The sequence below is a fragment of the Halichoeres trimaculatus genome, unplaced genomic scaffold (assembly GCF_033239565.1).
Source record: "Halichoeres trimaculatus isolate MK-OKI-2021-1 unplaced genomic scaffold, fHalTri1.1 fHalTri1_scaffold_1, whole genome shotgun sequence".
Classification (NCBI taxonomy): domain Eukaryota; kingdom Metazoa; phylum Chordata; class Actinopteri; order Labriformes; family Labridae; genus Halichoeres; species Halichoeres trimaculatus.
Genome location: NW_027437179.1, coordinates 30,815,674 through 30,838,242, shown reverse-complemented (window position 1 = coordinate 30,838,242; position 22,569 = coordinate 30,815,674). Strand labels below are relative to the sequence as shown.

At 41.8% G+C, this 22,569-nt stretch overlaps 1 protein-coding gene across 1 annotated transcript in view; it reads left to right on the top strand.

The window, feature by feature from the left end:
* Window positions 1-16,325, top strand: part of gli1 (GLI family zinc finger 1) — a 53,464-nt gene extending 37,139 nt beyond the window's left edge. Inside the window, exons 2-13 of the mRNA XM_074673697.1 lie at window positions 7,366-7,475; window positions 9,791-10,023; window positions 10,289-10,390; window positions 10,499-10,697; window positions 10,838-11,006; window positions 11,190-11,297; window positions 11,421-11,561; window positions 11,650-11,799; window positions 11,999-12,163; window positions 12,292-12,534; window positions 12,707-13,013; window positions 13,238-16,325. Coding sequence (XP_074529798.1) covers window positions 7,405-7,475; window positions 9,791-10,023; window positions 10,289-10,390; window positions 10,499-10,697; window positions 10,838-11,006; window positions 11,190-11,297; window positions 11,421-11,561; window positions 11,650-11,799; window positions 11,999-12,163; window positions 12,292-12,534; window positions 12,707-13,013; window positions 13,238-15,777 — 4,428 coding nt within the window. The 5' untranslated portion in view covers window positions 7,366-7,404 and the 3' untranslated portion in view covers window positions 15,778-16,325. The remainder of the gene's footprint in view (window positions 1-7,365; window positions 7,476-9,790; window positions 10,024-10,288; window positions 10,391-10,498; window positions 10,698-10,837; window positions 11,007-11,189; window positions 11,298-11,420; window positions 11,562-11,649; window positions 11,800-11,998; window positions 12,164-12,291; window positions 12,535-12,706; window positions 13,014-13,237) is intronic.
* Window positions 16,326-22,569: the final 6,244 nt, after the last annotated feature.

Sequence of the window (22,569 nt, the reverse complement as noted above, 5' to 3'; positions counted from 1 at the left end):
AGCAGTATTGAAAATAAGTGATAAGACTGACACAGAACTAACACTGTTAGTATTTAGATTGAATATTGCAGAGTGACACAAACGCTTTGATGTACAAGTGCAGTACTCATGATGGTGTCAGCCACAAAGGTGTAGCAACGGCATGAGAAGATGTTTCAAAAGGCTTCAAACTGAACTGTGAGGCTGTCAAACATTTGAACAAACTAATATGTCAGTAAAACTGTGAGCTGGATAAATTCCATGTTACCACCCACTTTACTGCTGCACTTTGTTCAGAACACTTAAAACTGTACAAGCAAACCCGTCAAATGTCCTATGTAATGAATGAAAGAATAAAAGAAATTTATTTCGGTTCCCTTGTAACACTTGAAACAATTTACGGTTCAGAGTAAAATTTTGGAATTTCTAAGAAAAACTGAAAGGGTGTAAGTTGAAGCAAAGTTTATTAACACCTACCCCTCTCATCGCAAAAGAAAAAAAGAATAAATAAATTAAAAATAAATAAATAAAAATAATAAATAGTAATCAATTTCTGAAAGGAAATAAAAAATAAAATTTAATAATTTTGCCTTTGATATACATTTTTTTTATTCTCATCTGTCGATCTTGTTTTTTATTCTTGTTCTCCTCACATTTCTCTTTTCCGTTAATTGGTCATTTTTATTTTGTAAAGCCATTTATTACTCTGCTTTGAAAAGTCCTATATAAATACAATTTATTCTGATTATTATAATTACTGCATGCTATGAGAACTAAATCAATAGATACGCACAACTTGCATCAGGAATATTTGAATGAAAAAGTTAAATCATCACATTTTTACAAATTCAATGCGGACAGCTTGCCAGAATTCAAAACTTTTTCTGAGCAGTTGCCTTTTTCCCATGCACCTGTCTGTTTTTTTGACTCTAAATTGAAATTTCTTCCAATGTTTTGGGTGGAATCCCAGACTTTCCATCTTGCCCATATGTATTTAATTGATCTTCATCAGTATGATAATGAAAATAAGCCTTGAAGTTGAGTAGTAGCAATATTTGTCATTGTAAAAAGTAAAAAAGAAACATCCAAGGTTTGGATGCCAGGCTATAAAAAGCATATAGTAATGGTTGATTTTTCTTGGAGTTATCAATTAAGCACTATGAAGCATCATCACTTTAGCTCTACATAAAGATGTATTTTATTAAGTCCCTGTAATACCCGCTTCACTAACTTTGGTTCACCACCTTTGAAATGTCATTTGGGGCTTAAAACGAGTTAAAGCCGGTTAAATAAAACTCAAAGTAACTGTTCAAGTAGATATGACATTAATCTTCCCTGCAGCAGGTCAGTGAGTAGGGCTTATTGTACGTTACAGTGATGTCTCCAGCCCTGTGGCCTTTCGTTGGTCACACCATCGGCCCCCATCACATTACAGCAGCTGTGAGGAATTCTCTGAGTCTGGGTAAAAGGGGTAAAAAACACAGGGGACGGTGGGTGGGGGCAGAAAACATGGAGGGAGTAGAGTCTGTGTTGGGTGGAGGGGTTACAAAAACAAAGCCAGAATTTAAAAACAAAGTTTACCACTGAAGGAAAACAACAGGGCTAGAAAAAAGTTGGTGGGTTAGGAGGGAGAGCAAGAGAAGGGGAAAAAAATGAAAAACAAAAACGAGGCAGAATCTGGACTGTGGTTGGCTGAGGGCCCGGGGCCCCGCCTTTGCTCCCCCCGCCCTCCCCAGCTTGCTCGGTCTCCAGCCCTAACACAACAGAATCCCCCACAAGCCCAGCCACATCAGGAACGGCTGGCTACATTATAGCTGCCATTATCGTCTCTCAAGTCATAACAGCCAGAGAACACCCACCTCGACTGCAGCTCCGCCAGGAGGGGGAGGGGCGAGGGAGAGGTCGCAAGAGCAGGAATGAGCCGGGAGAGAGGGAATAAGGGAGAGGGTGGAGGCAGTGGGGGAGAAGACGCAGAGAGAAAGAGTAAGAGACAGCCTGTGATAGAGATTTAGAGCAAAGGAAAAGGCAGGATGAGCGAGGGGCAGAAAGGAACGAGAGCCAGGGTGGGGGATAAAGGGTGTTTACACGGCAGCACATGCTCCTGAGTTGTGTTAGGTTTTATTTGGGCTGTTTTATGTCGTCTTTGTAATAGATTATCCAGCAAAAGAGAGCAAACACTGACGTTCCCATCAGAGAGCAGAGGAGAAACGAGGTTAAGAGGAGAGGGGCTGTCATTAAATGCCTCCGTCTATATTGGCAGGGGAGGGAGCTCAGGGATGTGTGTGTGAGCCCCAGTTTAGTGTTACACCCATGAGGTGGAGGAGCTTAGAAGCGGAGTGGAGCAGGGCCCGAATCAGGCCCTTTGTCTGACACAGCCAGTGACCTGTGGAAATATCTGTCCTCTTGGGAGCTCAGAGGCTGGAGGAGTGATGCTTTATGGGAATGTCACAAATGACCTAACGATAAAAGGCTGAACAATGTTCCTTTTTGTAGACCACGAATACAAACTATCACCTGAGACCTTCAGCTTGAGGGATAATCGCAAACTGAATGACCATTAGGAAAATGGCTGCAATTGAAGCCAAGCAAGTTGGCTACTACAGTGTCCTTATAGTAAAGGAAACGTCACAGCCGCTCATGTTATTTAAAGGGAGCTGATTACATTTATTGGAACAGCCTTCTCCTGAATCCATGATTTATTTTATTTTCCCTTTTTTTGTTGAGTCCGAAGAAGTGTGGTACAATATGGAATATATAAGTACCACCATTTAAATCAATGCAGCCACTTTTCGGGGATGTCCCAGAGTGGAAGAAAATCCTCATTTTTGTTACACTGCTTTCAATCAAGTCCACAACATGCTGTAAAACTCTTTCTGGTACCATCTGTTTTCACTATTCTCCTAGCTGGAGGTAGTGTTGATACCTGGAAGGTACGGGCAAACTATGCATTAGCTTTAGCTCACGCAGGCATTAGCTTTGGAACAGATGTGGTGACTGAACCTGCTGGTAATTGTTTTCTCAAATCCAAAGTCTTTTTTCAGTTGAACCAGCACGGCATGAGATCTGTTTTCTAAACAGTAAAGCACTGTTTTCCTTAAAAATATGTTTAAAAAACAGTGAACCAGACTAGTCTGTCTCACAATGGGTCCAACATGTTTTGGGAGAAAAGCAACTGCTTGCTTCTTTGAGCACCATCTTCTGGGTGATATACAACAACACAATAAAATTCCTCTCTCCACATTTAATAATAATACATTAGTCTCACCAGTGTGTGGGGTGCAGCTTAAAGTTTGTCATATACGTCAAATTTTCTGTACTTTGACTTCAACAAAAGTGCCAACAGCACACAGAAAAAAATCTCTGGTAAAGATTTTAGTATTGGTTCATTAGTTTGGCGCTAGAGTAAAATCTTGTTTGCTATTTACAGAGGCTAAAATCCTCACTGGGGGCAGCTTGAGTTTGATCCCTTGGGCCTTGGGACTGATGTCAGTTTTGACCCTCTCCTCCCCGTTCCCTGTACTCTACCATCCTTTAAATAAACATATTCAAAGCAAAGTAGTCTAAAAATAAAACAAGAAAGTTAGTGGGACTATTAATGAAATTATAACAGATTCGAAAACTGCAGATTGCTTTGATAGAACTAGTAATTTAGCAATGTGACGAAATATGCATTTATTCTTGGGAAAACCACGCCCTTTTATTTTTGGTTTTAAAATTCTAAAAAAAGACTTTCCTTCAGTCATACAGATGCCTGGGCTTAACAAATGGCTACTTTTTTGCCAAAACATTATGTAAAATAGTGAGTAATGAGTCTACACGTGCTGACACAAGCCACAGGAAGGCACCGGTTATATGGGACCCAGTAAGGCTGTAGCAGAAAAACTGCTGAGTGTGTTGAGTGAAGTAATGGAGCATTTTATTGCTTGAATCCAAAATTTGATATGTAAGAGGAAGAAAATGTTAGATCTGCTGATGTAATTAGTGTCAACTGGAGCTGAATGGTGACTTTCCAGAGCAGTGGTCAGGTTCCTGGCTGTATTTGAGTAATAGTCCATTAGAGATACAAAACCATTTTTTATGTACAGGGGGTAAGCGGTGTTGGTTTGGTGGGTAAGTAGGTGAGCCAGAATGGAAATTTAACTCTCAAAACTACGGTGAGGCCTATTCAGACTGGTCTAGAAATATTTAATATATGAGTTAATTGTCAGATTGGGACTTGGAGAAAAAAAGGATCTTCTGAGTTTTTCTAACCAGAAAAACAGAACAGTCACTTTAAGTTTTATTTGACTGGTGATACTGTGAAGGTCGCTTAGGGAATAAACGAAGAAACGTCCGGCTGTTAGGTGTGGCGTTCCGGTGATGTTGCAGGATGGTGAATATGGACTGTTTAAATGAAGAGGTTTTGGGTTTTGAAAGTGGCTGGACATCCTGTCCTCATCCTCAGCTTCTTGGTTTCTGCCCAGCTCTCCGTGCCGCAGTGGAGAAGACGTGTTTAGTTAGCCATTTGATTTATGGCCTTGGGGTTTTTAATATGCCTCTGCCCCATCCCTCTAAAACCCAGCACCACAAAATTACACCAGGGAGCAAACTTGCTGAGAGTTTCTCACAAAATATTGACCTAAAATAGTACAATGCCACGACACCTGTGTCAGCACCGAGCCCATGTACAATCATATATAAATGTACACATGCAATTGTAATACAGAAATAGACATGCTCATATTTTAAAGCATTCACAAAACATTGAACTTTTTTTAGACAAACTTGATAAGGGGTGTGCTAAAGATGTGATTTTCACACTGGGATTGGATGGAGATGTCTCGTTGCATGTTTGCTATGTAAATTTACTTAATGAATGTGGATTCTATAAGTCCAGGTTGCCAGGACTAAGTCAACATTAATTTTGTTGACTTATTCTACATTTACGCATACTTACAGAAATCCACTGCCTTAGCTATGTACCACATAAATTAATTACACAACACACTTTGGAGTGTGTGTGTGCAAAGAACCTCAACACCCACTCGCTGGCTCACTCCCCAGAGAAACACTCGCCAACAAATTTTCAAAAATTTCCAGCTTGTATACGCTCAGGTGGTCTTATAAATTATTCAGTCATTCCCTGAGATCCACAACCATTTACAATGTCAAACACTCTCCCTCTCATGCTCATTTACACATACACACACACACACACACACACACTGCAAATACACTTGTCTCCAAAACTCCCGTCTCATACACACCTGCCTCTGGGCTTACACAGTACAAACTGTGTTGGTATATTCAGTCACACTCACGCTTTCACACACACACATTCTCTGTAGACATGGTGGCCACTGGATTATTAAACTGCCCCCTGGTGAGACTGACAGGTGTGTCAGTGTGTGTGTATGTGAGTGTGTGTCAGGCAGTCTGGCGACCCCCTTCTTGGTATTTATTAGTTTTGGACAGCTGAGGCGCTCAGCTGATCTCTATTTAGCACTTCCGGCTAATTATCATACACACATCTGAAGCCGGCGCTGAATATGTGCAATTAGCCTCTGGACCGCCCACATCATTTAGCTTCTCGCTAACTTTGCGTATCAAATCCCCCTGGTGGCTTGTGGGCTTAAATAGGTCCCTGCTGCCCTTTTAACACTTGTGCTACTACATAACAGTCCTGACAACCTGTCACACTCAAACCGCAGGGCTTTTATCTGCAGGGGACAGGAGGGTTACCACTCTGGGTTTAAACACTTGTCACATAAAAGGCAACAATGTGATATTTTTATTTCATGTAAATTGTACAGTGAAGAGTTTAACAATCTTTTGGCATGCAGATTATTTAACTTAAAATCAATATTTATATTGTTTTGTTGTACATCTTTAAATTATTCTACTTTTACCAGGGAATGCATTTCTAAATCATGTTTCATGTTTCTGGTTTCTATCTCTCCTCTTCTCTCACACTGAAAACAGATAAAAAAAAAACACCTTTCTGTGTAACATGTTTGGTAAAAAAAAAAAAAGACAAAAAACATTATTGAGGTTTGAGATGAAATCAAAATTAAGGAAGCACATTAGCAGTAAGTTAATAAGACATGATATCATATACTTTGCTCATCTTCAGTTGAGGTTGCTGTATCATCAGCTTGTGCAGTAATTTTTTAGTCCTAATTATCCATGTAACCATGTAAGTCCTGACTGTTAGTACCTGCACTGATGTGGTTGGATGTAATGAGCAGGTGCTCATTCCCAAGACCTCTCAGCTAAAATTACCTTCCTCATGTGCTCTTACTGAAAGACACTATCCCAAAATGAGTTTTGTACAAAAGGCTGCTTTGTTCCAACTTTCATTCTCCTTTATTTGTGTGGCTAGCAACCTGTTGTCTTTAAAGCTTTAAGGATAAACTCAGACTTTCCTCATCTCTGTGTCTCCTCTGTGTCGATTGCTACTTTTCGGGAAGGGAAGGTGCAGCCGGTTTTTGGTGTCTGTCATCGGTGTTTGAGGTGCTGGACTCTGTTTAGAGAAGAGAGATTAGAGACAAGCTGACTGTTTGTGTCACAGGGTTTTTGTTTAAGCTCTAGTGTGTGTCAAAGCATATCAGGACCTCTCCATAACCTGTCTTTTTAGACATACATGCAATTACAAAAATCAGGTTATCATAGCCTTTAGACAAATATAACTGTTGACTTTGTGCAAACATATTAATGTACTGGAATTTATGATGAAAATTTTACTTTAAGATGTGTTACTGTGGAATAATTAAACTGTAAAATAAACTGTCATGCATTTGGTACAGAGTTTAAAACTTAAACCACCACTTCAGAAGCTCTGCAAAATCACATTTTTGACCTATACATCTGCCTGCAGTTCAAATCTTTTGTGTTGTTGATTAATTCTTTTTTATGCTACTCTAAGAGCAGTAAATGTGGTATTTTTGAAAAGTTTGGATTTGATTCCTTTATTTCTGTTTATTGGAATAGAAAAAAAAAACAATATACAGTTGTCCCACTAAATGAGTCTTTTTTAGGCACCCCATGAATCAGCTGCTTAATACAAATCTCAAACTGCTCTACATTACCTGATACAGTTTTTTAAAATTTGTTATAAGTGATCTTTCTTAAAATCTTACATAAGTAATGGTTTTGTACAAGCATTGTGTAAAATAAGTATGACTCAGGTTTCTCACAGAGCTTATTTTTCCCATAAACAGTTTAGCTTGGTTAGGTTTCGTCTGTTATTAACATCCTACATATTCTTTTTTCCCACTCAACCACAATTGTTTTTGTCTATTTGCCTTTTCTTTCTGGTTTACTTTAGTTTCATTTGGTTGAGTTTGTTTAGTTGTCCTCTGTTCACCCTGACAGTGTCCCCATTTTCTTTTCTTTTTTTTGTGTCAGGTCCAGGGTGTAAGGGGAGCAGCAGGCCTCAGAGCTCCAATGCCAGTGGACATGCAGCCACACCAGGGGCTGTATCACTATGAGACCTCCTCCAGCCAGCCCTCCAGAGGGTAAGACAGCACCATGCGTATACTATGTCCTCAGTTACTGTTGCTGCATGGCTGCAGTTTAAACTACTAGTTTTATACACTCACAAAAAAATGTTAAGTCAGCATGTTATGTAAAACATCAAGTTAACATTTTTGGCTCAAAGTTGATGTGCTAGAAGCAGGATAGATAGAGGAGGGTTAAGATGTGAGCAAATTTAGAGAGAGCCAAACTGTAAAAGCTAGATGACTTTTCACAAAGCATCTTCAAACCTGCAGCTCTTGTGGGGGATTCCCAGTTTGCAGTGGTTGGTACCCACTTAAAGTGGTCCAAGCAGGGAAAATGAATGATCAAGGCTCACTGAGGCTTGAGACGAATACAAGGTGGCCTTGAGGAACGTGTGCTAGTCTCCAAAATTCCCAGATATCAATCCAATCGAGCATCTGTGGGAAGTTCTGGACAGCTAGGTCTGATCCATGAAGGGCTCGCTTCTCAACATACAGGACTTAAAAGATCTGCTGCTAACATCTTGGTACCAGATAGTAAAGCACAGCGTCAGAGGGCGAGGGGAGTCTATGTCTTGTCAAGTCTGGGAATTTTTAGTCTCCAACTGATGAGTGAGGGGTCTGTACAATATGTGGTATTAAAGTAAGATGAGAAGACTGATTGCATTCTGATGTCTGGATGCTCTGTGAAATAGAATGAAGCAGGAAGGGAAAACAAGCCTTACCCTGTCAGAAATACTCCTTTTAAAATGTCACAGACGAAACACAGAGTATTTTTCTACTTGTGCAAAAGTAAATGTTTTGAAATAAGTTTAATGAGACTTTATTTCCAAACTGATCTAGAGCTGGATATTTGTGGCCAAAATTAATATTTAAGTTTGGAGATTAAAAGTCTTTTGACAAAAACAAAGATCTGAAAAGATTTTTCTCCAAATTGTGCCCAAAAAAGTATGCCTTAATTTGGGGCCTGACATGGGGATTTCACTCGACAAACCACAGTTCATCCAGTTTTTATGAATTTTGTTATTTCAATGAATTTAAAAGTTGTATTGTGCATATTCTTAAACATCTTCATAATATTTATCTGAATGATTGAATTTATCACAGCTAAAGCCACTGTTCTCATAAGAGACAGTTTTCTCAACAAACAGAACAGTTTATCTCAAGAAAGCAGGGATGACACTCCTCTCAGAGCCTCGTAAACTCTTCCTATTTTAAAACACAAATATTCTGAGGTTACAGGAGCCCAGGTCTCGCTGCAATTGTTACGAACGCAGCGCTAGCTCAGCCCCTCACTCCTCCCCCTCTCCCTCCTCCCTTTTTCATGCCACCCAGGTTGCGGGTGGACTCGGCCTCTCTCTGACAGCTGCTAATTACAGGCTGACCAGGCCCCGCTGCGCTCTGCATGACTGCCTCGCGCCCCGCTCAGGTTACCCAGAGTGAGGGAGAAACAGAGAGAGATGGAGAGAAAGGTGGCTGGACAGAACAGAGACAGGCAGAGGAGCAGAAGGAGGTGGAGGAAGAGGAGATAGAAAGTGACAGAAAGGACAGAGGGGTTGGAGAGAGAAAGAGAGGGGAACAGAAGGGATGAATGGGAAGGGTGGAAAAGGGTGAGAATGGGAGGGAGGTGTAGATTTGGGGGGAACCAGCACTGTGGATTAGAGGGGGCAGATTAAGCTCCTGTGTGGAATACACGTTGTGGTGAAAGAATTAAAGAACTGAAAGGACGACTTAGGAGATGGTGGGTAGATGAAGTCTGCCCCTTTTGGAGAGGAGCAGGAGGGACAAGGGGAAAAAGAAAAAAAAGAAGGGCAGAAACAGATTTGAACTAACCAGTAAGACTGGAGAAAGGTCAGAGAAACATTGAAATTCATGAGGAGGCTGGAAAGTTCCAATGAAGCTTCTCTTTTGCTTGGAAGGGGAAAACCCAGATGAGCAAGTTTCCACAGTGTAGCGTGAGATGAGGACTTTACCCCATCTAGTGGAGGGACAGCGACATTACAAGATATGAAAACAGGGTTTATCGTTTTTGGTTTTCCCCCCTCTCAGGCTGAGCTGTAAACCTGCCTTGAAAAAACAACTTCTGACTTTTATGAGTGGCACATACCTAAATAATCCATGTATTTATGTCCAGGGTTAAACAATTGTTAACTTATTTATTCATTACTGCTAACCTACTCTTTTTATACTCAATGTTTCATTTAATTTTGAACGATTCACAGAACAACGAGGAAAAGGAAATTTTATTATTATTTCTGTAATATTTTGAATGCCTCCATTGTATCTCTTTGTCATTTCTAATATTTATGACTGTATTTGTTTGATATTTCTAGCCTAGTTCCATCAGACCAGTCTCCCTACAGTGATGTGTCCTCGCTCCGTGCCCCTCTCCTCAACGGCCCTCCTCAGGACTGCCGCACTATGTATAACCCCATGACTCCCAGTATGACTCATGGATCAGGACCAGGACAGGGGATGGGCCATTGCATGGATCAGTATATGAGGCCTCCTCAGGCCCCACCGCCACACAGTATGATGGGCCACAGGGGCATGCCGCCCACAGAGGGTGAGTCAGAGTATCTTTTACATCTCCTTAATCTCACAGCTGCTACTGATTTGGTTTTAAAGATACCTGAGAGGCAGAGTAAAAACAGAGACTACAAAGATTTTTGTAAACTCGACTTAACCTCCTAAGACCATTTTTCGAACTATTTACTTTTTTTGCCAATTTTTCACAATGACCAAAAGTCAGGCCTGTTAACATACGTTTCAGGTGCACTAAAACGCTGTAGCTCAATATATTGTAAACACTTTAAATTGATGTCCAACAGGTGGCAATAGCACCCCCTACTGCAACCAGAGCAACATGATGTCCTCTCATCATAACTTCTGCCAGATTCAGCCAGGCTCTGATCAGATGGGTTCAGTGGATGGTAAGCTTCACTTCAAATGTAAACAATGTATTGAAAATACAGTGTGTCACTGACTGTGTGTCACTGTAACTTTCCCCTTCTACTCTTGCCACCCTCTGTCCCCTGCAGGCTCCAGGTTCTCAACACCTCGTTCGATGCTGAAGCTAAGTAAAAAGAGAGCGCTTTCCATCTCACCCCTGTCTGATGCCAGTGTTGACCTGCAGACGGTAATTAGGACATCACCCAACTCCCTGGTGGCCTTCGTCAACTCTCGTTGCAACCCCAACAGTGCCAGTTCTTACGGTCATCTCTCCGTGAGCGCCATGAGGTTAGAAATTTCTCTGTCCTTTGTGTAGGAAATGAAAAAAAAAGCATCATGTAAAATGTTAAAGCTGCATTACATGTATCTATCCTAGAGGTCTCAGGCCTTATACTCAACATTAACAGTCTCCTCCTGTTATTCTACAGCCCCTCTCTTGGCTATTCCAGCAATATTAACTGTCAGTCCAGGCAACAAGGCTCTATGTATGGAGGAGGTGGGGGGACTCCTCTGGGTGGACACACACCAGGTCCCTGCCAAGCATCACGCTTACCTCCCCACAATCCTCGGCTCCATGCTCCACCCAAGCATGGTCATGTAAGATAGCTCCATTATTTGCTTCTCAAAGAAATCAGAATTGTTTTTAGCATCTGGTATTTGTATAGTCTCAGCTTTTGGAAGCTATGAGAAATGGAATTGAGTTCACAAAAGAAAACTAATGCGGTTTTACCAAAAAGAGATTGAAACCTGTGTTGACATAAATTGGTGCTTGTTTTATAGCTCAAGACGGAGCCAGGACTGGGAGGAGTCATGGATGGCATGAATGTAAAGAGCCTGGAAGAGAGGTCAGAGGGAGATGTGGCAAGTCCTTCTTCCACTGGCACTCAGGTAAATGTGGTAGAAACTTATTCTGACAAGTAGTTTTCACTGTTAAACATTCACTTTTATTTTTAACCCACTTTTTCATTGGTGAGCCATGAATTTATGGTTTGTATCTGTATGTTTCATCAGGACCCTCTTTTGGGTCTACTGGACGGCAGAGATGACTTGGACAAGGAAGATGGGAAGCAGGAGCAAGAAGCCATCTATGAAACTAACTGCCACTGGGAGAGCTGCAACAAGGAATTTGACACTCAAGACCAGCTAGTTCATGTAAGCCGTAGAAAGAGCAGGAAAAAGATACAGAAGTGTAAAACTTCAATGATTACCAACCGTCTCTATCACTCTGTTTATCTAACAGCACATCAACAATGAGCACATCCATGGAGAAAAGAAGGAGTTTGTGTGTCACTGGCAGGAGTGCTCTCGAGAGCAGAGGCCTTTCAAAGCACAGTACATGCTGGTAGTTCACATGCGTAGACACACAGGAGAGAAGCCACATAAGTGCACAGTGAGTGTTTATGCTGCCGTCATTTTATCTTTTTGTTCCTGTCATGTACATTTGCAAATCTGCGAGAACTGTGTAACTGTTTGACTGTACTGGCGTTTCCATTTGTTCAAAGTATAATTTATAGGATGTCTGTTAGAAGTAGTTCCTCTTTCCTCAACTTGACCCTTGTTACACCCTGCTTTGTTTATACTTGTTTTAGTTTGAAGGCTGTAATAAGGCATACTCTCGCTTGGAGAATTTGAAGACCCATCTTCGCTCTCACACTGGAGAGAAGCCTTATGTGTGTGAACATGAGGGCTGCAACAAAGCTTTCTCCAATGCCTCAGACCGAGCCAAGCACCAGAACCGAACTCACTCCAATGAGGTACTGTAGCTTAGACTAATGAAAAGTCTCAAGAAATAAGAATAAAATAAACTGATTACTGTATTTGAAATATTAACATCATTGCTACATCTTGGTCATATTTACAAATTAATATTTGTCCCTTTTAGAAACCTTATGTATGCAAGATCCCAGGCTGCACTAAACGGTACACAGACCCAAGTTCTCTGCGTAAACATGTGAAGACAGTGCATGGCCCCGAAGCCCACATCACCAAGAAGCACCGTGGAGACACAGGACCCCGACCTCCAGGCTCAGCAATGACCTCTGGAGGCCAGGAATCTGAACTGCTGCTGGAGAAATCAGAGACACGCAGGGAAGACTGCAAACTGTTGGCTCCTGAGTCTACTTTGGTTAGTTGTGTATGTTATCTATAGCCTGCAAGGTTTCCTAAGAAGTAAATTTAATCTGAAACCATACATTATTTTTTTTTTTTACTACTTTTGGAAATTGACAGAGCATTATTTCTTATGAAAAGACTGTTCTTGGTTATTCAAAGTAAACACTTCATTGTACATTTTGCAGAAATCCCAGCCAAGCCCTGGAGGTCAGTCATCCTGCAGTAGTGAGCGTTCTCCACTGGGGAGCGCCAACAACAATGACAGTGGAGTTGAGATGAACCTGAATGCAGCAGGTAGTCTTGAGGATCTCACTGCTCTAGAGGATGGAGTTTCAGGTGGGGGAGGAGGGGAGCCAGGAAGTGTTGGAACAATGGGAATGTCTGCGCAGGCTTTGAAGAGGCTCGAGAACCTAAAGATAGACAAGTTGAAGCAAATTCGCAGGCCGACCCCCCCAGCCCGATGTGCCACTAACAAGTTACCTGCACTTCCTGGTACGTCCTTGAATTCAAAACAGCTACAAAATACTCAGAGCTTAGTCTTGAGTATGAGTATTGAGTATTGAGTATGTTCTCGGGATAAAAAACAAGTTTTACTGTAATAACAAACATATCTGACTAGCAACTGAAAAATATTTAAGGATGTTGTAAGAGAGACTATTTCATCAGTTTTTATTAATCTTATCTAAGCCATATCTTCTCTGCATGTTAATTTTCAGGTCCAGGGGAAAATATTGGAATGTGTGCACCTTCCCCACTCCTCTCAAATCGACGAGTCATGGAACTCTCCAGTCATGAGCTAGGAGGTGGCCAATCAATTGGCTGCACTTCTAATGACAGGAGAGGAAGTGGCACTAGCAGCCTAAGCTCGGCATATACTGTTAGCCGGCGCTCCTCCATGGTTTCTCCTTATCTGTCTAGCCGGCGCTCCAGTGATGTCTCACAAATGGGAGGAACAGCAGGGGGAGGTTGTCACCTCCTCAGTCCAGAGCAGAGTGGGGGAGATCCCCTTTCTCCAGAGACCAATCGCAGGGGAGCTCCATGTCCTGCAGGAGGAGGATTGCCTGGTCTTCCAAATTTAACACCTGCCCAGCAATACAGTCTAAAGGCCAAGTATGCTGCAGCAACCGGTGGACCACCACCCACTCCTTTACCCAATATGGAGCAGACAGGTACATTAGGCAGAAGGGGAGGTGTTTTGAGCGAGTATCAGGGGCAGCCTCTTCCCCCTTTCCTTCAACAAGGTGGTCCGCGAAGGCACAGTGCCAACACGGAGTATGGTACTGGTGTTATCTACCCTCACCAGGCTCCAGGAAACAACAGCAGGCGAGCCAGTGACCCTGTCAGATCAGCGGCAGATCCACAAGCCCTCCCAAAGCGCTTTAACAGTCTTAACAATGTGGCCTTGATGAGCCGCAGAAATGCGCTCCAGCACCGTGGCTCCGACACCAGCCTTTCCCGTCACATGTATTCACCACGTCCACCAAGCATTACGGAAAATGTAATGATGGAGGCTATGGGTATGGAGCCACACTTAAGTCCTGTTGATACCAGGGATCGTTCTATGATGATGCCCCCTGGAGAGAGGAATTTCATGGGATACCAGCAACAGCATCAGTCTCTTGGAGGAGATGGAGGTGGCGGTCGTCTTTTAAATCAGTTGTCTCCGAGCCATGACTCTTTGACTTGTCCTGACCAGGGTTACATGCAGGCTCACTATCAGAACCAGGGAGCAGAAGTCACTTCAAGAGCTGGTGGAACTCAAATTGGCCAAGCGAGGTCAATTCACTCAGAAGGCATGTCAAATACACTTCTCCAACAGGCAGAGTACAGCATGAGCACCTGCCAGCTCAGTCCATCGGGCCCTCATTATCCTAGCTTAGGCCAGGGTGGTGATACTGGAGGTCCTTGGAGTGACAACCAAAACCAAATTCAAACTTCCAGCCATTCTCTCCAGAACCAACGAGGAATGCAGTATCCAGATCCCAGCTTGCAACCTCAACAGACACAGTCCCACTACAACAATCAGACAAGCCTCTACAACACCCCCGGAGGAACCCACAAACTCATCATAAAGCCAGAGCAACAATTCCATCATGGGATGGGGGGTGGGGATGCCTGTCAAAATGCTAAGCTCCAACAGCAGCGAATGCTTCTTCAGCAAACTCAGGGTTACCCACAACAGACAAGCCAGGTTATGATGCCGAACTCTAACAATCCCAGCTGTGATTTTCCAGGGAACCCAGCATCCTTTACCAGTGGGGGGAGCTTAAGCTTGGGCTGTGCCGGTACTGCACTTGCAGATGGACAGAGATCAGAAACGCCAATGATGCAGGTGAAGGAGATGATGGTGCGGAACTATGTTCAATCCCAGCAAGCTCTGATGTGGGAGCAGCAACAAGAACAGCCACCAAGTGGAATAAAACCTCCTCCAATATCTGATAACATGGATATGAGTGCTCAGTCTACAATGATGCAGCACAGTCCACAGCACCAAAACCAGAATCTCTACCCCAGTCAGCCCTATCAAAGCTACCCCAACCAGAATCTGGTTATGAGCCCTTCAGCCCACACCAGAGGCCCCAGTTCTGTGACCCCTAAAGACCAGCAGCTGACAAGTCTCCAAGGCTCATGTTATGGCCAGGAAATGGTGGTCCCAAGGCCTCCTCAGGGACGGAAACCTCTTAGTCGGCAGAACAGCCTGTCACAAGCTGGAAGCGTTTACCTTGGCAGCCCGCCCCAACTCAGTCCTGTCCAGGCGACTTCTAGCCCACGGCGAGGGATTCGACTTCCTCCAGTTCAGCATCCACATCACCCACAAAATGAAATGTTCTCACCAAACAATAACAACATGTACTACTCGGGTCAGATAAACTTGGACCCTCAGAATGGACCTTGCCAAAATCAGCAGCACAGTATGGCATCTAACCTGGACCCAACAGGTGGCACAAAATCTGCCCCCATGCCTCCTTATCCTGAATCTGGCCCCATGTCTAATGCCTTAGAAAATCTGGACCTGGACAATGCTCGCATAGACTTCACTTCCATCATTGATGATGCAGATTCCACCTCTTTCAGCCCGGTCAACAATCCCGTTCAAGCAGGGTCTTCCTCCCAGGCCTCATCTCGCCTCACTACCCCACAGACTTCTGTCAGCCTAGCTGCAGGCCCCGGCCTGTCCAACATGGCTGTGGGGGATATGACATCTATGCTTACCTCACTAGCTGGGGAGAATAAGTACCTAAACACACTGTCTTAGAAGAAAATATTTGGTGTTTTATGTCATACTAACAATCAAGTACAGACCATAGGCCAGTTCTAAATGTTAAAATTGAGATTCCACCTGAATATGTATGGAGCCCATTGCCTTGGTTAACCAACTTTAGGTTCAAAACACTAAAATCCTATAACATGGTGGATTCCCCAGGTACTTTACAAGGATGCTAAGTTACGATGACTGAGTTAGGCAGTTGGGATTAATGTATGAACTAGTTACTCTGAAATGTAAACTAACTGCATTAACCTGCGTAGCTTTATGAACTGGCCAAGAGTCTCTTGCCACTGGGTACCCATGTAAAAGGAGTACTGGCATGGTGTTATGGGTTTCCTTTTCAAGTTGAGACTAATGTCCTGACAAAACGGGTCTCAAATTTCAAGAATCCCCACCTAAAAACCTTAAAACCAAAGGTGCCTGATTAACCTCCTTTGCTGTATTGTTCTCTCACTGCCCTGGTACATGGTGTTGTCCTGGAGCTGTATGCCTGATATGAAACTGGTACAGAACTTTTTCCAAATAGGCATTCCAGTCACATACCATATATATACCACCCCCTGCCTTGTTACAGACTGCTTGGATTCTGACGGCCAATGTGCAGATGAGATGGTTGTACAATGAGCCGAGAGAAGACTAAAGACATGCTTGTAGAGGTTGAGAAATACTTTCTCGGTGCTACTAAATATTAATCTTTATTGCTAGGGATTTCTTACTCATCATCAGCAACACACTTTTTTGGTGGTACATCAGTATTCCAACACATGCACCAGTGCTGTCACAGACACAAATATAGCCAACACACAAACACTCAGGACTTATTGGTGTTTGAATCTTTGGTGTTTAAATTGCATTTATGTTGTAATTGCCTTTCCAGACAGAGAGTTTGCACTCCACATGTTTACTGTAAGTGTTCTTAAAGCAGCTGTGTACATTTTCCCAGTGATATTTAAAAATGCGAAAGGGCATGTTCTTTGACAGGTACATACATACGGGATAATATGTAAAGCTCAAATACAGTATCATGTCCAGCCTTCTACATTATAGCTTGTTTGATATGTTCAGAGACTATGCCTTTGCAGGGCATGACTCTAACAAGACTCAACAAAGAATGACACATATTTTGATCTACACCCAAGTCAGCTGATTTGTATATTACCATATCATTAGCGATCGCTTTGAATTGAGAGAATGAGGTACACTCATAGTACAGTGCTTTAGCACTACAGCTCTAATCCCAAAGAGGAGTTGATTTGAAAATTCTTCTCACTATTTCAAAACAGAGGATAAAGAAGAGGAAATTTCTTCTACCACAGTTGTAAAATACATACTATGCTTTTTTTACACTGAGGTACTTTAAAGCAACTATTATCCTGCAGGCTCAAGGCTGCAGCTCTTGGTAGGAAGACTAATTTTTCACTGTGGCTTTGCACTGATAACAGCACTGGGTGAAAAGGTCTAAGTCTCCCGCAACTACTTACAGGATTCCCATTTGATCATTCAAAAATAAACCATCACAGAGTTTGTTTTTTTTTTTCAATCATTCAGATACACACAAGCACATTAAGACTTACAAAAACCTCACGTTTTGCTGAGGACTTTTGAGAATTTTCAGAATATAGAAGTATTGCCACTTTAATCTTCAACACGTTAATATTAATAAGTATTTCTTCATTTTGGAAAAAGTGGACAACCTACCAAAGACACCTTAAAAGAATAGAGCACAAGATGCACAAATAGTCTACTTTAACACAACACTAATAAAAGCAATAAGGGCATGGACTTTGACTGATAGTGCTTTTTCTTTAGAATGTATGAACATTTTTTGTACAGTTATCCTTTTATATTAATGAACATTTTGAACATTGCCTTCTATGTGTTTGTGTGTGTGTTCTGTAACTGTCACTCTTCATTCTGTCTTTTTTGCTGGCAAAAGAATATCCCCTTTAGCAAAAGAAAGCTATAATAGTAGCATTAACTATAATAGACGAAAGCCAAGTGTTATATTTTGTGTACAATTTTCTACATTTTATACAAATGTGCTATATTTTACCAGTTTATGAATAAACATGTTCAGTGGGATGAATTCTGAATGTTTGTCTTAATTTTAATTTCATGTCGGTCATTGTAAAGTGTGATGACTTTCTGTTTCAGGGAAACTTGTTCATTCATGATTTGAGGTGCATCAAACTAGCTATCAGGCTGAAGGTGGGTATAGTATTGCTTGGCTATGTGGCTGTTCATGGTGGATTAATGTAGTTACTGCTGTTCTCCAACAGAGAGCAGTACAGCCTGAGAACCAGTAAGGAGCGAACTGTCTTTCTGTTATTCAGTAGTACAAGCATGGCATGAATTCTCTACAATGTATGTGTCACCATGCAGTATAGTATTCAAATTCCACTGTATCTTTAAAGTGTATCTGAAAATCTCTCCCCAAAAACATAACACTGTACAAAAATGTTTGCAAAACATTTTTTTGCCCTTGTTTTAACAGAAGATCCACTTGTTTTGAAAATGGTTTAGACATGCCTGTCAAGGCAGTCTATTTTGACATACAGAGATCTGCTGGGCTGCTACAGCATATAAGGGGATCAGCATTAAAAATGGCTTCTTTTGGTGACATCAGGGCCTGGACAGGCTCTTTGTGGTCAGTGGGGACTGGCACTGTGGGCTGCTGGATGCTGTAAGAAAGAAAAACTACAACTGTTCTTGCTTGTAAAATACTATCAACATGCCTTTTCTGCAGAGAGTGGTGGGAACTGTTTAAGTGGTGGGAAGTTTAAAAAAAATAGTTTATATCCATAGCATACTTTTTTCTAGACTGGAGTTGCTCCAACCCGTTTTTGTGACTCTTACATGAGGTCATTTGTGACCTCATATCACTTAATGGGATCTGGTGGCAAGGAAGAAAGTTGAGTAATATACATATCCCCTCAAATAGCAGCAAACGTACATTTTCCGTGACTTTAATGACCTTACAACCCATCGGATTGTTTTTTTTTTTTTCAATCATTGAGTATCACTCAGCTGCAGTAAGTTCAGGCTGAAACGTTGGACCATGTAATGCTGATAATTTGTAATTTGTAAACGATCGCCTCGCGTTTTGAAATCGTGTTTGAAACCGTTTCTGTTACTCAAGCTGAACCACATTTCTGTAGCCACGGCAACACTGACTTCACGTGCAGTAGCCTACGTGTAAACTCTGCAGCTGGCTGAACTAGCTAACTGACTGAGGCTAGCTTTTATAACTTTCTGACGAGTTAGACGCTCGTGGTGAGTAGAAATAAACGGAGACATTAAAATATTTTAAAAATATATTAAATAATATTTCTAACATTGAAATTCACAGAGTTCTGCCCCTGCTTGTTAAATGTATTTTATGACACCTCGCGGTATGCTAATGCTGTCATTTAGCCAGTTTGTCATGTGAAATGAGCCCGCAAAGCTAATGTACAGTATTTTTAAAACGTTATATTTAAGAAGAAACCTTATCCTCCACGTAACTTTTTACAGCGTTGGCTCCTTTTCATTGAGGGCCCCGGTGTACTTACATTATATTGGTATTGTGGTGTTGTGGCATGGCACAGTAGACCCAGGGCAGCCACTACAGCCTGGCAGAGATGCTAAAGTTGACTCATTTGCTCCAAGGCAAAGGGAAGTGCTCCTGACGGACTACTGATTTCAATTCTGGCATATTCAGATATGAGACTGGAAACAATAGCTGCATCTCTTCATCAGGGTCTAGTGGGGTTTTTGCAGGGAGCACAAATTAAAGAGTTCCAGCTACTTTGGGCCAAAACTTCTTGGTGAAGTTTAAGATTTTACTTTTTAGACACACAAGTTAGTGCACTCTTTATACTAAGTTGTGTTTTCAAAGCACATTCAAAGACATTTACAAACTTAAACCCAAAGTAAGGCTCTGATTTTATGAATAAGTGAATTCCATCTTTGTTCAGGGTGCTTGATGATAAAACCCCCAAAATTGCATTGTAACTCTGGCCTCTTTTTCAAATAAATTTACTTCCATGCATGTCTGTTCTGAAAGTTTATACTCAAACCGGTTTTGGTGACAGATGCTGAAAAAAATTGGACATTACAGATGCAGAGATTTCGTTGTTGACTCTCTACAGCTTGACCTCCTACTTTCTAAAGAGTTACAAATGGAAATGCCAAAATAAGAACTGAGTTTTTCAGATGCAAAGAAGTGGGCAGCATAATGACTTTTCTCTTTTCTTGTCTTGCCATTCAGAGGGAGGCTTTTCTTTTCCTTTGTCACTTAGGTTGGCATATAATTAACTCCTGCTTAATATGCTGTTTAAGGGCTCTCCTCCCCATGCAAGAAGCTTTGAACCCATAGACCACAGCCAGGGACAAAACCCCAGTGGGACTGCTTCCTCCATGCTCCTCCTTATGTGTGTGTGTGTGTGTGTGTGTGTGTGTGTGTGTGTGTGTGTGTGTGTGTGTGTGTGTGTGTGTGTGTGTGTGTGTGTGTGTGTGTAGAAGTTGTCTTAGCAAGACAGTGAAGCTCAAACCATACTGTGACAGCAATACTGTGTACTTATTATAAATTGCAAAGTCATTAGACCAGAAACTAGCATCAATCTTTATCACAAATCAAATTGCTGAACCAAGCTATCCATGCTTGATCTTTGAAATAAGAGAGTACGTTATTAAGTGACCCACACTAATTTTATCCTTAAATGCTCCAACCCACTAAATGTGGGTATAGAATTTCGATATATGTTGCACAAAACTCTGTTAAGGCTAAATCTCAAGTTTAAATCAACATTAAAGAATCTGAAACTACAAACAGTACTTGTAAAAAATCTCCACTTAACCTGCAATACTGACATACCCCATGAACTTAAAAATAGCTCCCAGGACCCCTGAAGCACCTCTGCACCTCTGTGACCCTCATCTGTAGCTAAGTTTATTGCCCCCTCCTCACCCTGCTCCCATCCTCCCTCTTTTTCTCCTCCCTGGCCTCATATCCATCCCACCACAAAGAGGCGAGATGACCCCTCTGTCCCTCTTTTTCTCCAGCCAGCAACTCACTCCCCACCTTTCAGGATGCTTTCTCTTCCAGAATCCAACAAGAGACAAATCCCCAGCGATGTTGATTGGTGAAGGAATGATGAGGGGTATGACTTTTATAAAGTAGAATGTTTTACAGTTTACAAAACGTTTAATGTGTTTCTAACTTGGACGGTACTTAAATTCCAAGGAGTGTGAAGAAAGATTAACAGTTTGGGTGGTTTGATTTTTTTTCATCTTTAGCTTCACAAAGAGGAAACTATAATTCACAGTTATGACGTTTTCTATTACATTGGTTTACAGACACTATAAGGTTTCGATCAAGTATTTTGAGTCCTAATCTTAAGTTTTTAATACTCTACCTTGTGCAACTATTATTCAAAAATAAAAGTCTGCAGATTTTTCTTTTTTTATATATTAAGTTAGTAAGGATTACCTTATTTGTACAATTGATACATTTATGTTGCAGTGAGTGAGTCGGCTCAGTCAACAGCACAACTTGTGCATCTATAGAAGGATGGAAAAGTATGAAAATATATTATCTTTTAGGTAAAACTGATTAAAGATAAGGTTTAAAAAAGGGCCATCAGCCAGTGAAAGATGTGGCAAAAAAAAAAATGAGCCCAGTGTTATCAAAAATATAAGTGATAGTTAAGATCTTTAATCTCTAGAAATGTAATTTTAACTGAAGCATTTCAGTTTTTCATTGTAATGTTTTCTTAAAGTTTCTAGCCTCTAATCTGCCTTTTACTTCTCTAATCTGATTCACTGTCACATTTCAGTCCCGCCCTGACTCAGGACACATGATGCGCCATAAAATAGCTACCCTGCTCGTTTATATTATCAGGCACAGTTAGTATGAAGTGGGGGGCCAAAGTGGGGGTCCTGACGGGCTCCCTGCCTTGGAGTTTTACTTCGGATGTTTTTTTCAGTTGCAAAACAGATTACCGTCAGGTTGCAACACAAAGGACGGTCAATGCACCACTTCCTACAGCCATCCAGAGGTGAATGGGGCGCAGGAAGGGGTCCACTCCAGGGTACTTGAACGCAGGTGCGAGGTGCATGACAGTCAAACCATAAAACATGGAAAGGGGGGTGGAGGAGGGGGTCGAAACATACCTGTTCCCATTAACCTGCAGCTCGTATTATCCTTTTTAGTTGTTAAGATGTTGAAGATGAGCTGCTGGAGTTAACGGTCCCATTTGCACCTCATTGAAAAGCCCTGTGCTTCACATTGAGAGGTGTATGCGTGTGCGTGAGTGGCGCTGCACTGAGGATTAACAGATCCAAAAGTGAGGCTGTTAGCTTTAATAATGATCCAAATAATACCAGTGACTGTCAGAATCAATAAGTGATAGTTAATCAGTTGCATTGTCTGGATAAAACTCAGGATTTGAAGCAGAAGTAATAAGTCAGACACTTTTGGGAGGAAAAAAGCCCCAAACAGCTCAGGAAAGTGACAATGCGTAAAGTGGAGAGAGGTAAACATGCTAATACATTCACACATTTGGACGAGGATGAGCGGAGTAGCGTATTTAGTGGGATGTAATATCCTGTCAAAGTTTCACTGATGTTCAGTTTGTATATATTCGTAAGTCTTTCCGTCGTTTATTCTCTTCTAGATGAAGAAGGTGATCGTCCACAGTGCCAGCACTGACCTCAGGGCCATCCTCTGCCGCTGACATCACTACTCCTCGTGCACGGCTCGTCGCCTCTGCTTTGGACTCCAATCAAGGTCTGAGTCTC